The sequence below is a fragment of the Anarrhichthys ocellatus genome, unplaced genomic scaffold (genome assembly GCF_004355925.1).
Source record: "Anarrhichthys ocellatus isolate YVR2014 unplaced genomic scaffold, GSC_Weel_1.0 scaffold14, whole genome shotgun sequence".
Taxonomy (NCBI): domain Eukaryota; kingdom Metazoa; phylum Chordata; class Actinopteri; order Perciformes; family Anarhichadidae; genus Anarrhichthys; species Anarrhichthys ocellatus.
In genome coordinates, this window is record NW_022280044.1 from 2,680,185 (window position 1) to 2,696,632 (window position 16,448).

The window sequence follows — 16,448 nt, forward strand, 5'->3', positions numbered from 1 at the left end:
TTGTTATTAAGCTTAATTACCGAGAATCATAATCTGTACAATAAATCCTGGATGCATAGTTAATACAGTACATCAGGATACATTACCTTCAACCTCTCCTTATTGTTGACAGCACAGAGTGTATAATTAGTCCAAGTCGTGTTGCTCTCTGGAAGGTGAAACCACTGCCCGTCTTCTCCACAGTACTTAGTGGCCTTTTCTAAAAAAGAACAAATATGTGATGAATTATACTGTATGTTACAAATTCTCTACATTCAGTCTATAAATCTGTGCAGCTGTGTTCCAATTAGATTCACAAATCAATCCTCACAGCAACTTTATAGTCAATCTTCTCCAAATACAGGACAATAAGGTCAGAAGAGATTAACAAGATATCAGACGACCTTTAAAACAAAAGCAAAATTCTCACCTGTGGGTTCAAAGTCAAGAAGATAATCTGGACAGTTTTGGGAGGCGAAGGTTCCCGCTGGAGTGTCGTCCCAGCACAGCCAGCCATCCCAGTTACGACTGCAGAACAGCCCTGTAACACCAACAATATATATTTACAGGCCTCTTGTTCATAAGTTTTGAACTCTCATGTACAAATCATGTTGATGCATAATAAAATAATTTGGCGGTAGATCAAAGTTACGCATGAGTGTTACCTGATTCATTATGAGATGGATCTTGCTTCATTTTCTCTGAGCATTTCTTTTCGTTCTCGAGGATCATTTTTTCCACAACACCACCTGTTTCTGTGTTGACCCCTTTGACCTCTGTGGCCGGCTCTCCAGCAGCATCCCTTAAACAATGGGGGACTTCCTTCTAAGAATTAAAAAAAGGAAAGTTCAGCGTGGAAATTAGTGTACAGGGCAGCTGAGACTATAGCTTCATCTGGTTCTTCCATTACTTAAAGGGAAAAAGCCAGTAACACAATATACCTCTAGTTTGTTCTTTGAAGCTGGTTGACAAGTGGACCCAGTCTGGACCCAGTTACCCAATTCGGCACAATATTTGGTCACTTTTTCTGGAAAGAATAACAAAATATGCAATTACTTCACATCAGCTTGACAACAGAATAATTCATCAATGGTTATCCTGAAAGCTCTAAATCAAATTACTTATTGGCACATTAATGCTTCTGTTTTAGGTTCGTCCATGTTCTTTACTCCGTCTTTGTTTTTCAGCATCATCCAAACACAAAAATTGAAACCTGAATTTTAGCATTACTGAGCAACTGTGATTAATTGAACGTGGCATGCACTATCAAACATTCTGTCAAACAGAAAATACCCTCTTTGGAGAAATTTTCTGGCTAATTCTCAAACGCTGAGCTTCAAACCACTTGTACTGTAGATCTGTGACTGGGCTAAGAATGCGATCACATTGGTCCTGACAACAGCAACCGTAGCCTGGCGGCCTAGTCTTCTTCGTCAGCTCATCAACTGTTCGGCATCCACTTCCAACTGTACGTCTCCACCTGAAGCCTCATATCAGCAGCATTGGCTTTCAAATGAGCAGCCATAAGGGGACTCTTAACGTCACAGGCAGTTTGAGAATATCCTTTATGAGCTTTGTCTTACAAAAACACAATCTCTCTCTTCTCGTGCATATTCTCTCTCCCCATCCATCTCTCTGACTCCGACTTCTCTGTTTTTTTTGTAAGCCCTCTTTTCTTTGCAGTCTATCTCTGTCCTCTTCCTAACCCCCCCCCTCCACTCCCCTGCATCTCCTAAATCAGACATGACTCGAGTCTGGATTTCTTCAACCAGACATTATTGAGCCATGCATTCCTCACAATGAAAACACTGCTCATAGTGTAGTACACCGCGATCCAAAATCACATGATCGAGTCAAATTCAATATAAATATACTGTATGTCTGTTTTGATTCAGACTGGTTGATAAAACATACTGATTTACCTTGTATCTAGTTTACGACTATCGTGTTCTAGCTTTCCTTTGCACTCTCTGTTGTGCAAGTCTTCCTCCTTTAGTTATTAAGAAGACCAAGAGTCAGCCATTCTAGCTGCAATGTTTTGAGCTAAATGCTAAGGTTAGCTTGCTAGCATGCTCAGAAAGACAATGCTAACATGCTGAGGTTGCAGGTGAAATGTTTACCACGTTCACAATCTTAATTTAGAATATTATAAGCGCTTAGTACAGCTGAGGCTGATGGGAATGTCAGTAGTTCTGCAGCTATTTCATCATACACAAACATAATAAACAAATTAAAATCTTGACTAAATGAAAAGTCAAGGGATTGCCATAATGAATTTATCCTGGTAATCATTGTAATAGTTTTTGAGACATTTACCTCAAAACCCAAAATGTGCACCTGGTGGCACAAAAAAAAAAAGCTAAGATCATCGAATTCATTACATCCTCAGGAACCATGATTGTCTGTACAAAATGTGATGCCAATCCATCCAGTAGGTATTGAGATATTTCAAGTGAAAATGTTAACCTTCTGATGGGCGTAGATCAAGTTATTATGATTCATCCTCTGGGCACAATGGATATTGGTACCGCATTTGACAATCTAGTTCAAGACGTATTTGAGTCAGGACCAAAGTGATGGAAATAAAAGGACTTGGTTTTTATAATGCACCTCTTAATAAGGACAACAATCAACACAGAGTATGACCTACAAAACAGAACAGAAGACACCCAAAAATATGTCACATTACTGGCTATGTTGTTTTAAATGACGGGCAAAAGCACTACAGCACCGGTACTTGTAATGATTGATCATGACATCTTCCTTTAAATGAGGAAATATACACTTACATCTCAACATAAATCATATCTGCTTTGGACATGATGCATAAAATGCAATTACATTATACGCTTTAGTCGGAGACACTTGCATTAAGGAACTGACCATGAATAGTAAAGTGTTAAATACTGTGGTTAGCTTTAGTGCTCTTTGAGGGAGCAGAACGAATCTAAAGAATCTGAGCAGCAACACGATTTCTGCTTGAAGAACTAAACCCTCCCTAATAAACATGTGGACATTACATCTTAGTTAATTCAACTATACCAAAAATATAAGGAGGCTGTTGGGATGGTGGATCAGCAGAGTAATAAAGAATGAATTTTATTGGGAGTTACAAGTCAGCTGGTAGCCACACAGCTGACGAATGAGTTAGTGATTGTGAAGCATGTATAAAACAGCTAATGCCATTCAGTAGTTTGATTACATTTTAAAACCATATTATATTATTGTACTGGCACCGTGACAATACCTGCCGTTCTTGCATTATGAGTTGATAGAATCTTAAAACCATCTCTCACCTGACTGTTGCACATCAAATACAAAATAAAATCCTCCTAGCTTCCTGAAGTCCCATGCTGGCCAGTGGGCCTTTTTTTTGTCATACAATCAGCCCTGTGACCTTTGATCTCCATCACACACAGGAAATTGGATTGTTTTCTATGTTGCCTGCTGAACTGGAATTAAAAACGTCAGGGAGCTTGTTGTTGTGTATTTGTGTGAGAAGGGCTTATCTTTCTTACCAGTTGGGTCCAGGTCTGGGTGATCTGGACAGTTTTGTGTTACAGACGTCCCAGCTGGTGTCTCATCCCAGCACAATAAGCCATCCCACATGCGTCCACAAAAGGTAACTTGTAAAGAAAAAGGAAAAAAAGTGTAATGACTATTCCGTGTTATTACAAACACACACTTTTCTGTTCCCTACAGCTACAGCTCCCAATCTAAAAGCCCTCAGTGGCAACACTATCATTACCTTGAACAAGAATATTAAATAAGTTCTGCTCCCAATCCACCACCTTACAACACCATTACACCTGTGACGCTCTCCCAAAGGTAATCCATTTGGCCTTAAGAAGCCTTGAAATGAGTTGGGCCTCTCACCGGTTCTGTTATCTTGGTGGTCTTTGTGGGAGAGCTCAAGACATTTATATTGACCCTTGCTCAGCGTCTGGCCATGTCCATCTGTCATGCTATGTCCAGGCCTGAGTGATGGATCTGAGATTGACTCTGCGCCTCCCGCCACCCAGCGCTGTGGAGACAACATGACACAAGAGGTGAGAGGAAGGGGGAAGAAAACATGTCCGTACTTGACTTGGAACAGAGTATGGAGTGTAGAGAGGGAGGTTGTGGTTGCTGCTCTGATCTACATTTCCTTGACTGTCAAAGATAAAGCATAAATATTATCTTGGATGATGATGATGATATCGAAATTCACAATACTTCACAGTTTCATCATGCTTAGATAAAGACACGCACCATTATGTAAGATAAAAAAAATTAAATGAAGCTTAAGCGCAAGTTCAGTCAGGAAGACACTGATTCATAATCGCCGTCTCTCCTCTCCTTGTAATTACTCTATCAGCTGATTGGGGGCGTGCACTTTTAAGTAACCAACCAGATTCTGCACACAGTTTCCTTCAGCCAATCACATCTTGCTGTCAAACTTTGAAAAGTGTTCTCCTCTCCGCTGCTATCAGTTGTCATCTCAGCTTTAAGCAGATGCGACCCTCCTCCACCCAGTCACTTCCAGTCAGCATCACAGTCATGCTCCTGATTCATTATCAGATTGCAGCAACTCCTTTCACCACCACCACCACCAGTGTCTGGACTCCAGGGGGGATTAGGCCTATCGGACCTCAGTATCCCTACCCTCGCTGATATTACTTCAGGATGGAGTCCAAATGCCAAAGACTTTGCACATTTCATATTTGATGCATGTGTAATAAATCATTGTTAAATTATAAAACAAGTCTCTCCTGATTGAAATGGAAGAATATGCATGCAGGGTTTTTGAAGCAAATTCAAAGCTGATCTGATGAGGATTTTACTCCGCTTTGAAATTCTAGTCACTCACTGTTCATGTAACCCATTAAAGTGTGTTTTGGAGCTCACAAAAGAAGTTAAGCAGCCTATTTCCTCCAAATGAATCTTATCTCTGCTCTATTGTTTGTATTTGGAGGTAGCATTAGTAACGAAGATGCTCAATGAAGGATAAGGAGCCCATTTTTGTGTGACTGATCTCACACATTCTTTGGGCTGAAATTTAAGCCTCTCAGAGTGTCAGGCTCATGCACTTGCATTTAATAAATCATTTAAGGAATGGTAATACTTTTCCTATGAAATTGTCTCCATGTGCTTTATCATAATTGAGATGCAAACCTCCGATCTCCGTCTCTTTGACCAAAAATACCATTCTTACCTGTCTGATAAACTCTTGTAATATATGTACTTAAAAAAAACAAAACTGTGTGAGAATGCCGATGTCCCATGTAGCAGTTTAGCAGCCGTACATATGATGTCACTCCAATCATTGAAGTAAATGACGTCATACATACGACCACCAGGCCACCACCAATATCAACAGATGAGAAAAAAGATGTCAAGGCTTCTCCTCGCCTACTAAAATCCATTCATCTCCCTGAATCAATGACAAGGCCACTCAAAAAAGAAAGCACAGACACGTAAAGAAGAACACGGTACATTAGGTCGAAAACATTTTACATGATACTATTCTGAAACTCAAAGTCAAGCGTGATACTTAACAGCAAAGGCAATCGAGACTTCCATTATCTCTGACACTGAAGAATAGTGGACCAACTGTTTTGCTTTCATTAGGGACAATGACTCATGAAAGACCTCTATTCTGGAACACGGTGAATATTGTCTCTGATCTTTTCAATAATTTAGAGCCACGGCGTTTAAAATACCATTTATTATATAGAATCCTCATCAAGCCAATTGGTGTACTGCTATTTTTAAGAAGAGAGTCCATCAAAAGGACTTTTCAAAGTTTGATTTCTTTAATTATAACCCCTTCTTCTGACAAATCGGCCTATTATAAATGACAGAATATAGTACCAAAATGATTGCAACATCGCTGTAAGCTAATTCATGTAAAACACTGGAGCGCACTGTGAATATGACTCAACCCCCCAAGCTGTTTTGAAATCAGATGAAAGATAACACTTTATATTTGGTGGGCACAAACCACCAACAGCAATGCATTTCAGGAAATACAGACACACATTATGCTTTATGCTTCAATATATAAGATTGTGGCATATTAGTGCAGGACTGAAAGGAATTGTATATGTGGTTGCACTAAATTATGAACAGGGCACCTGTAAAATCTGATGTGTACTACCCAGATACTGTTATTTCAAAGGGAACAGATGAACACCTGTGGTTGTAAATTTCCAATTTGTCCAAGTATTTTTAGGATCATAAATATTTTGTAATGTAGAAGGGGAATGTTTTATGTTTAACAGTTTAAAGAATTTTGGGCATTGCACTTTGGCTAGCTTCTGCTTCTTCATTTTGTTCCAGACTTTTTCATTCCTATATATATATATATATACATATATATATATATATATTGTACACAATAAAACACAATGCATAAACCCACTTCAAATGCACGATGAGGTATTACAGATATGACAGTTTAATTTTGTGTCTTCATCCAAAACAAGTATACATGCAAGCAAAATGCCAGACATTATAGACCGGACATCATCTGCATAAAAGGATCACATATAGTAAGAACTTGCAGAAACGTGCAGTCATGGATCACATACTCTCTTCTTGGTCATCTAAGTTTGTAATGAACAAGCTGAGCTAACTATAAACTGTAATTATAAATGGTGAGTGAAAATGAATCATGAGATCTTTTTCTGAGAAAAGAAAACCGCTATAGACCACATCATATTACATGTCCATTGAATGAAAATGTAATCCTATGTTTAAACGCACGTGTGCAGCATACATAATGGGTAAAAAGAGAAGGGAAAGTTTACCTTACAGCATTCCTTGAATTTAAAAATTGCGAGCTTACCACCAGGAGAAACCAAAGGATCCAAAGTGAGCCCGCTAACGTCATATCTTCTTCTCACAGGCAAATCTGTAGAGGGAGAGAAGAGAACAACACGTTACAACTAACAGAAAAAAAGTTGTCTAAACTGTGACAGTGACTGGCTGAACAAACCAATGGCTGTTTCAAATCAGGATAATGGCCTCAGGAGAAAACTGGAATCATTAATCTGAAATGCAAAACACTGCAGCAAAGGCGCTGCAGTTTATGACGTTTCACGGTTCCTCTATTTGCTTGTGTGTTTGTGTCTGAGCAACAGAGAGAAAGTGTTCGAGTCAATATATCAAAAACAACCTCAAGGGAGATTAACGTTGTATTGTGTGAGAGAAAGGAGGAAGAAAAAAGACAGAAAAAAACAGTCAGACAAAAATAGTTAATGGTCATTAATCATTTTGTGCTCCACTCCTGCAGGACGGCAGCAGCAGCGATCTGCCAGTTTAGTAACCGAGCGCATGTGAGATTAAAATTCACTTCAGGTCTATTTGCTTTGGCTTTCAGAGTCCCTGTTGTAAGCCCATCACTCCACAGTTTGAACAGTTAGGACCACCTACTGGTGGTTGTCCACACCCCGCAGCGGCCCAGGGGGCAGACTTTTTAACAGATAGACAGATAGACATGCCTCTAAGTCCTATAAGTCACTGTGAAAGGTGAGCAGGTTTGATAGCATTTCTTTTGGCTTTCAGACACACACTGATGTGGTCGGCTTTTTAGCAGGAGGATGACAAATAAACCTGCAACTAAATCTGCCAAGAATTTAAGGCTAGGAGTGCTGATCTCTGACCCCTCGGATTTCCCTCAAATTTCAAATTTCTCATTTATAATCTATGGTAATTGTGAGGATGATTATCATCACTAATGGTAGCCCGAGACATCCTCTTTCTTAAATCTACTCTCAGAATAAGACCACTCTTAATTATCTGTCCCAGGCCCAGATATAGACCTACCCTCTGCTTCATTATGCATACAATAGAGTAGAGCTAAAACTATTAGTCTATTAATCTAATGAATCAGCAACTATTTTGAAAATTGATTAATTGTTTATGTAATTTTACAGGGGGAAAAAATGCCAAACAATATCTAGTTCCAGCTTCTAAATTGTGAGGATTTGATGCTATACCTTTGTAATATATGATAGTAAACTGATTATATCGGACAAAACAAGTCATCTGATGACATAACCTTGGTTGGTTGGCATTTTCCACTATTTTCGGAAATTTTATAGACTGGACACTGCGACATGTGGCCAGGAGGAGCCTGGCCACATGTCTGCTCCTAAACTCTGCTCCTAAACTCCGCTCAATATTTCCAGTATAACAACAGACGATACAGCGCACACGTGTGCATCCAGCATGCTGGAAAGCTCAGTCAAGGACACCGCGACAGACCGCTCTGTATCTGTGCTTTGAAAAAAGAACACAAGGAAGACAAAGAAGCACACAAAAACACCAATCAAAGACAAAGGGGAAAAGAAAAACGGCAGAAGAGGAAGATAATGGATCTCAAAATGGCCTCTAGGAAGAAAGGATCTATAAAAAACACCATCATGCCAGGGCAGGAAATTCACACTCGTCAATTATCAGCTTTTCACCTCTGGGTGTGCATCAGTGTGTGATTTGTGATTTGTCTGAAAGTGGGATATTCTCTGATAGCGAGACATTCTACAAGTCAAACAACAGCAGAGACACATCGGGACAATTAGCACTAACGTGTAAAAAGTTTCCACACCAAAGACAAAAAAGAATCAGTCATTTGTTAACACTTAGAGGAATAGTTCAACGTCTTGGGAAGTGCACTTATTCTCTTTCTTGCAGAGAGTTAGATGAGAAGATTTACATCACTCTGATGTCTGCACAGTAAATGTTAAGCTACAGCCTGCAGATGGTTAGCTGAGTTTAGCATAAAGACTGGAAACAGGTAGAAACATCTATCCAGACTCTTTCCAAAGGTTAAAAAAACACCTCAGCTGTTAGTTGGGGTAGCAATGGGGATCATCTGAGACACCAATAATCTCTGGAACATTTCAACACGTTAACACACTCTCAGCCCATCAATAATACATTTGCCAACAGCAAGTTTCACAGTTGAATATCTCTGCTGCACATGTGATAGTTTATTCAAACTCTATATTTGACTTACAGCGAGGGGAGCTTTGGCTTCTTTCGTATTTCTGTCTTACCCATTAACTCTTCCTAAGCATAGTCCCCAAAGCCATTAGGTCCAATATGATGTGATCTGTCAGGCTTGAAGCATGTGTAGCTCATTAAAAAGACAAGACCCCAAAAAATTGGAGACAAGAGAAAGCACTCTAATGGGCTGAGTGCATAGTACACATGCAAAGCACTTGATCCTCTCCAGGAATGCTGTTCAGCATGAAGATCAAGTGAAAACTCAACCAGTGAAAATGAGGATTTGAGAGAATCTGCTTTTGCATCATTGATTACTCCTTAGATTCTTAAATTAACCACTTTAAAAAAACAGACTCGTTCATTTCCTGTGGTGACTGTATTGAAAGTAACTGTAGAAGGAACGTTTAAAAACTAAAGGTTTTACTCTTGAATTTGTGCCCTTGAACAGACATTGCTCTAGTTTGAAAAGGGTCTTTTTCATGGAGTTCTATACTTTACAAAGATACACAATGAATGTGTGACTGACCTTCATACAAAGCGTATACTCTTTGTATAATCCACCTACTGTCTGAGTCCGTTAAATGTATTGTCTTTGATGGTCGACTTAAATATCAACATTTTAAAACTCAAGTCTAGTACAAAATACATTTGTACCTTCATTTGGAGAAAGTTTGAAAGATTTTTTTTTCTTTCTTTTTTTTTGATGATGGAAGACATATTGCCTTGGGCTTTCTTTTATTGTTCCCAGAAACTCTATAAAAATTGAATAACAGTGTCCTGATTTTACTGATTTTATGTGTTTTGCCATGTGTTTTGAGAGAGGAGACTCTCTCTCTCTGCCCTCTTTTTTACTTTCCTCCTCAGTTTACCCCTCATCCTTTCTTCTCCCTCTCATTTAGTCATCATTACATCGCTCTGTCAGGAGACGGAGCCAACCATCTCTTCTCTATCCTCTTTCAGTGAGCGGTCACTGGCACGGTGACAACACAGATCTGTGCTGACATCACAAGTAATGGAGGATGCAGCAGCTCGATCTGGCCCCCTCCCGCCTCCGACGTCTCACCACTTCGGAGCCCATCACTCAGTCTGAAGGGAGCAGCCACAAGGACGTGATTTGGCATCCCATTCACGGGGCCACGACAAACGAGCTGTATTGCAATGCGAGCTTGTGTGGATTAGTTTGACGAATGGACAGATTGTGGAACTTCTGCACACGGCTGTCCCATAAGTCTTGTCTAAAAAGGAAAATATTTTCACTGGTCTACAAGCTATGATCTATAACCTATACTGAAGGACTCTCTTTACTACTATACTGCTTACTACAACAGGGGGTTAACAACTCTACAACAACACATCCATAATCACACGTCCCCTCAAGTAATTTAATGTACGTGTCATGGCCTCCTGAATGTGCTGTCAACGACATCAGGGAAAGCATCAGGTGCATTGGATATCTCTGTGGCCTTCTGGGAACACACACAATGAATCAACATTTATAAAGAGGCATGAGGCACGGTGCACATGCACTGAATTTACAATTCTTATCTTTGTTCAATGCATTTTTGAAATGTCCAAAGAAAAAATGTAATCCGGTAAAACACGCACGTATTTCTTTGAAGGAATGTATTTTTTTATTATACCAATAAATATAAACAAATACTAAACATATGTACAGAAGTAAGTGATATGATTATAAAGTCCTCTTATTGAATCACTATATACATATTTATCATGATGTAGGACATTTTTGTAAACTCTTAAATGATGAAATAACAAGCAGGAATGACTGTTTTAGGCTAATTTAGTACTTGACAATTTAAAGTAGTTAATTAAACTGATGGGAAAATCTTTTAAATCGACATATTTCCATGCTTCTTGATTTGCAACATTGCCAACAATGGACTAATCCAACTAGATTTACTAAACGGTAAGCGAACATGCTGTACTTTTTGGTGCATTAATGTTTGCTTATGTTTTTTTTTGTAAGTTTTGAGTTTCTGACTTAATAGCAAGTGAATATAATTTAAAGAACTGAACTGAACTGAACTATGTCGGCTGATTTTTGTGAAACTTGGATGTCAGAGTGCCAAGAGAGAGATTTGTGAACTTCTTCTAACAAACAGGAATATCATGTGACTTTGACACAAAAAAAACACATTTTCCCTGTGATAGATAATCACATTCTGTATATCACAAAATTATTTCTAGTCTCTACGAGTTGATGTTCAAACAATACAGAAATAAGTGGAAATTTGGCTGCCAGAAAATGAATAGTATGTTCTGTAGGCTGGTATATGCAGTTTAGAGGAAATAACATAAAAAAATAAGAATTCATTAATTAGGGCCTTGTAGTTGTATGACTCTGCTCTGAGTCTCTTGTCAGCACGACTTGAAACTAGCATATTTCTGAGTCAAGGTCGTGTTGAGTTGAAACAGGTAAACAGTAAAATAGGTGACAGCTCTACTTTTTTGTGTCTTTTGGCCTTATCACCCCTTTTAAAAATATATTATGCCAGTCTCTCCAAATACGGTCAAAAGAAACAAGCTTGCGTCGTTCCGAGCATGTATTTCCCTCCCCATCCTCACCCCACCCATATCCCACTGTTCTCTGCATTCTCATTTCCTCTCAGGCCTCTTTTCTTTTTCACTTCCATATATCTTCTGCTCTTTTAATCTATTTCCCCTCTCACCTTGTTTCTCTCTCTCTCTCTCTCTCTCTCTCTCTCTCTCTCTCTCTCTCTCTCTCCTCTACCCCCCATCCCCCTGTCTTCGCTCCACCTCCCCCTCTCATATCGCTCCCATTCTTCTCCTCCTGCGATGTTCCCCTTTTAAAGCTCTGCCCTCCCTCCCTCTCCAGTTGTCTCTTTCTCCCTTTTTCCGGCTACATATTTAAGGCGTTCTCTCTGACTCTCTGAGCAGATCCAAGAGATTCATCAGCTCGCACATCCTTTAAACATTAAACAGGTTCCCGTTATGGTGACACATCATATTTTCAACCAATCTGTCTGTGTTCCACAGTCCTAGTCCTCCTCCCTGTTCTACTGTATCTCTGATACCACTGTATCTGAAGTACTTAAAGAAAAGCAGCATAACAGAAAATCACAATAATGTGCAATTGTTAAGATTGATAAGAGTTAAACCTTAAGATTAATCTATTTAAAAAGGCAAGACCTTCCACAGTGTTTACAATAGTATTTTATTTGGATCTTGCCCTTGAATAAAAACAATTACAACAATTAAAAAATGTTTTTATGCAATTATTTTTGTTAGAATTTAACAATTAGTCGGCAAGTGCCGAGAATAAATTGACCTAGACCCTTCCCGCTGTCCAACAATTGAACCCTAAAATTCTCTCCTGTTCCCGACCTATCTGTGAGTCCCGACCCAGTGTTTGAGGATGACTGTTCCCAAAAACCTGAAGGCCCAGCTGAACCTGCACCTCCTCCACATAAAACCCAGTCCAGCCTCAAACAGTTTCCTGTTTAAGCAAAAGAGGGCTACAGTACATTTTTTGAATATCCGGAGGTGCCTTTAAAATGCCTTGTTTATTAGCTTATTAGAGGACTCAGCACATGTGATTCAGCACAGCTGCAGGCCCACGCTGTTAATAGTAGAGATTTAGAAAAATAATGAGACTTGTGTCATCGTCTGCCAATCTAAACAAAATGTTCCACATTTTTACCAATTAAGGCCATCAATGACTCAGCACCTGAACAAAACATTGACACTCATAGTCCATCAGTCAATGGTGTTGTTCGCTAATGGTTTTGATATGATGAAATTAATTGTATATTCATACAGTCTCTGAGCCCAAAACAATGGCAGCGGATTGATCACTTGTGAATGCAGACTACGGACTACAATGAGGTTCCAGTGAAGGATTGTTGAAGCCTGATTTACAGTGTCAGCATCCCAAACACTCCAAGAATGTGTTGATGATTAACCAGTGGAGGACCAAAGAGATTATGACAGAGAAATTCATCTCCATGATGAGTAAAAAAATTAAAAAGCATCTGAATACACAAAGCCTTCATAGTCTGGATTGATTGGACCGTTATCTCCTCCAGCATAATGTGATTCATCAGGACGTGAGCACATTTAAATGTAGATACAAACTTGTATGTTGTGCATTCTTAAGCCGTTTCATTCTCCAAATTTTAAGCAATGATTAACCTGAAGTGAAATTGATTTTTATTTTATGTTGCGCTGGAGGACACCAGCTCCCACGTCCTTTATTAAAAGCTCTGCCCTTGAAGAGATATTTAGTGCGGTAACTCACCCTAAAGGAGCTATATTGCCTTCCAGCATTGGAGCTCAAGCACCAGTCTCAAATCCAGCCAATTATTCACCGGTGAAGTGACAGGAATACGGTTAGGGGCACTGAAGCACGAGAGCATCGTGTGCTCCAGTGTTCTAGCTGTTAAAAACAAGCCTTCTGTAATAAGAGGACTGTCCCTGGCTCTGTGTAAACAGTTGATTTATACCTGCTCTCTAATGCCACGACATCCCACACACTTCCTCTGCTAGACCAGAAAGCAACCGAACGGGCAGACAGGGGAGGGATGGGGAACATGGATAGCAGTGCAACAAGACTCTGGTGGGTATCATCTCGTCATAGTCTAGACTTCATCCAGATACATTAACGCCATTATTCTTCTAACTGGCATGGACTCCTTTCAAGCACTTGAAACATTCATCATATGTAAATTTGTTTCTCAGTGTTTGCCAGGCAGACTGATGGGAGCCCTCTTACCATTTTACCGTTTCCTCCTCTCCACTTACTACATGGAACCGTTTGGACTCCAACAGCTAATAATTCAACTGCAGTTAACAGACTTACGTGGGCCCATGCATCTTAGGCTGACTCCTTTTTTATTTTACTGTTGGGTAACATCACAAAGTGAGCATGGTTTTTCCATTTCTGTAACATCCAGGGGCGTTTCTAGGATTCAAAGAAAGGGGGGGCTTAGCCCCAAGGAGAGGGGCATGTTTGCGTGCGTAATTTTTTTGGGGCCCATTTGGGACCGCGGATATCCATTGTTTCAGACAGTTCATAGATTGGTTCAATCAGAACGAGTGCGATTTTGCTCTGTAGTTTTGCTTGCTTTCAGTATATGATAACACAAGAGACAGAATTTCAGGGTCATAGTGAAATTTGACAACACAAATATGAACTTTTCTCAAATAAAGAGAGAGAAATAATTTTCCTGCTTGTAAAGGAAAGACGGATAAACTAGCTTTCATATCCGCGTCATTCCTAAATCCTAATTCTTATAGGGACCGCACACAATGGATGGAGAATGGACCCGACAGTGTCAACTTTTGAGTTGTTTACTTGTTTTATTATGAGCAGAAGGGAATACGATTTTGATCAACATTTACATCTATTTTGTTGTCCGTGTAGTTTTTACATACCAGTGATATTTTATGCTCATTTGGACACTATCACTGAGATAACGATGAACTAGTTCAGTGTCAAATATACCATTCAATGGAGAAAAAAAACATGAATAACAAAAATAAAAAAACACATTTCAAGTACATCTTAATTATCGAACGATAAATATTGTATGATGGGCTGAAATGGAAGGAATCTTCTTATATCCATCTGGTCAATGAATTGGATGATATAGCGGTACAATAGCGTTATGAGGGACACTATGACATTTAGTTTTCACTAGCACTAACTGATTATAAACAACAACATTCTATAGGGACTGATATTATTGTTTTCGAAATACTAGAGAGATACATTAATGCAAAGAATAGAGAGATGTCGATAGTTATTTCTTGTATTTTGAATTCACTCGTTCACACTCTTGCTCACTGGAGACAGTTTCTAACAAAATAGCTAGATAGCTAGCTAGCTAGCTAGCTTAGTGTTAACATAGCCCACTACAATATTCAGCCCCCCTAAAATAGGCCTAACGACGCCCCTGGTAACATCCCTAAATGATCCTAAATTGGGCATTACATTCGTTTTAGCAAACTGTCTGGAACATGTCTGGAAAAGTTGTGTTGTTGTTGTCTATATATTGCCTGCCATGAATAAAATATGGTGTGTATCTCTCTCATTCTGTGCTGTATGACTTCTAAAACACAACAAATTATTCAAATCCAGCCCCTGTTCAAGTCTAAGAAATGAGACAATGTAGGGCAGAAAACAATGAGCAGCAGCAGAGATTCACTGGCTTGATCATGGAAACTGGACGGTCTATAATCCAAACAAAAAACTCTGCATTAACCCAAAAAAAAAGATCCTTTTCATTCTTACTTTTTAGAAACAGAATAGGAGTAGAACTGACATTCCCATTTAGCAGGTTTGTTTCTAGCAGCAGCACTGGGTCTAATGGTCCCTCCGCCTCACTGCTGAAAATGACACTGTGAGAGCTCTGAGACTGAACCAAAACAGTAAAATAGCCATTAAAAACAACCCAACAACCTCAGAGCTGAGAGGAACTGCACTCTGGTGACAATTATCTGTGGATTCATCACTACGAACAACCCCTTTCACATATACAATTAGTCCTGTGCTCCATTGTTGATACAAAAAATAGTGATAAAAGCTGCTTCAAAATGAGCTACAATAAATGAAGTCAGCAGGAAGAACCATACTTTATCGCCAACAGCCAAGTCCTCCCCGCATTAAATTACATGCTCCATATGCATCCTGGCAGGACCTGCCCCATTATGCTCTGCTATTCGCAAACTTCCTCCACTCCTCATTCCTACTTCTCTTTCTCTGTCTATTGTTCTCTTCCTCTCCATCTGTCTCTCAAGGTCTTTGCATTAATCTGCAGAGGGACCACCAGTACTCTAAACCCAAAAGATCCACAGTAGTCCCCATTAGTTTCAGACCAATTTCCAGCAGAACCAACTGACTGTCCGGTCTGAGCCACTGTTTGACCATTGTTCATTCACACAAGCTTGTTCTGTTCTCTCTGTAAATGCCATGAAGTATTTGCCCCATGAAACGGGTTTTTTTACTAACTAACATATTACTTTCAAGCTCATCATGCTGCACATAAATTGGGGCTGTTGTTTCCACCACTAATTAGAGATTTATTTCAGAGTTACACATACTTCTTTCTCCTAAAAAACTTTGGAAAAGCGTCTTTCTACTCTATTTTCAGCAACAGCAAAAGTGCATCACAATCATCTGCTTTGAATTCTCCGAAGCAGCAAATCTGCCCATGAACAGAACTACATCACTAAAGACTATAATAACCAGCAGATGTTAAACAGTGTCAGCCATGCAACCAGCCTGGCAAACAAAAGAAAAACACTGGTTTCAAAGCTTCAGCTGATTTGCATAAAGAGTGATTAATTCGAGCTAATGTCATCCCGAGGGTCGCTTGTGAGATGGTGTTTGGTTAAAGACCTAGTTTCATGACAAAATAATCACTCCGTAGTGTATCGGGGAACTTTCTGACTTGTAGACACACTGCACATTGAAGTCTTACTTTTTTGTTTCATAT

General features: G+C 39.4%; 1 protein-coding gene across 1 annotated transcript in view; it reads right to left on the reverse strand.

Moving 5' to 3' along the window:
* calcr (calcitonin receptor) overlaps window positions 1-16,448 on the reverse strand; it is a 49,115-nt gene that overhangs the window by 19,006 nt on the left and 13,661 nt on the right. The window contains exons 2-7 of the mRNA XM_031853758.1: window positions 6,809-6,874; window positions 3,856-4,003; window positions 3,498-3,605; window positions 921-1,006; window positions 645-804; window positions 410-520 (exon numbers count right to left, since the gene is read on the reverse strand). Of these exons, the coding sequence (XP_031709618.1) occupies window positions 410-520; window positions 645-804; window positions 921-1,006; window positions 3,498-3,605; window positions 3,856-4,003; window positions 6,809-6,853 (658 nt within the window). The 5' untranslated portion in view covers window positions 6,854-6,874. The remainder of the gene's footprint in view (window positions 1-409; window positions 521-644; window positions 805-920; window positions 1,007-3,497; window positions 3,606-3,855; window positions 4,004-6,808; window positions 6,875-16,448) is intronic.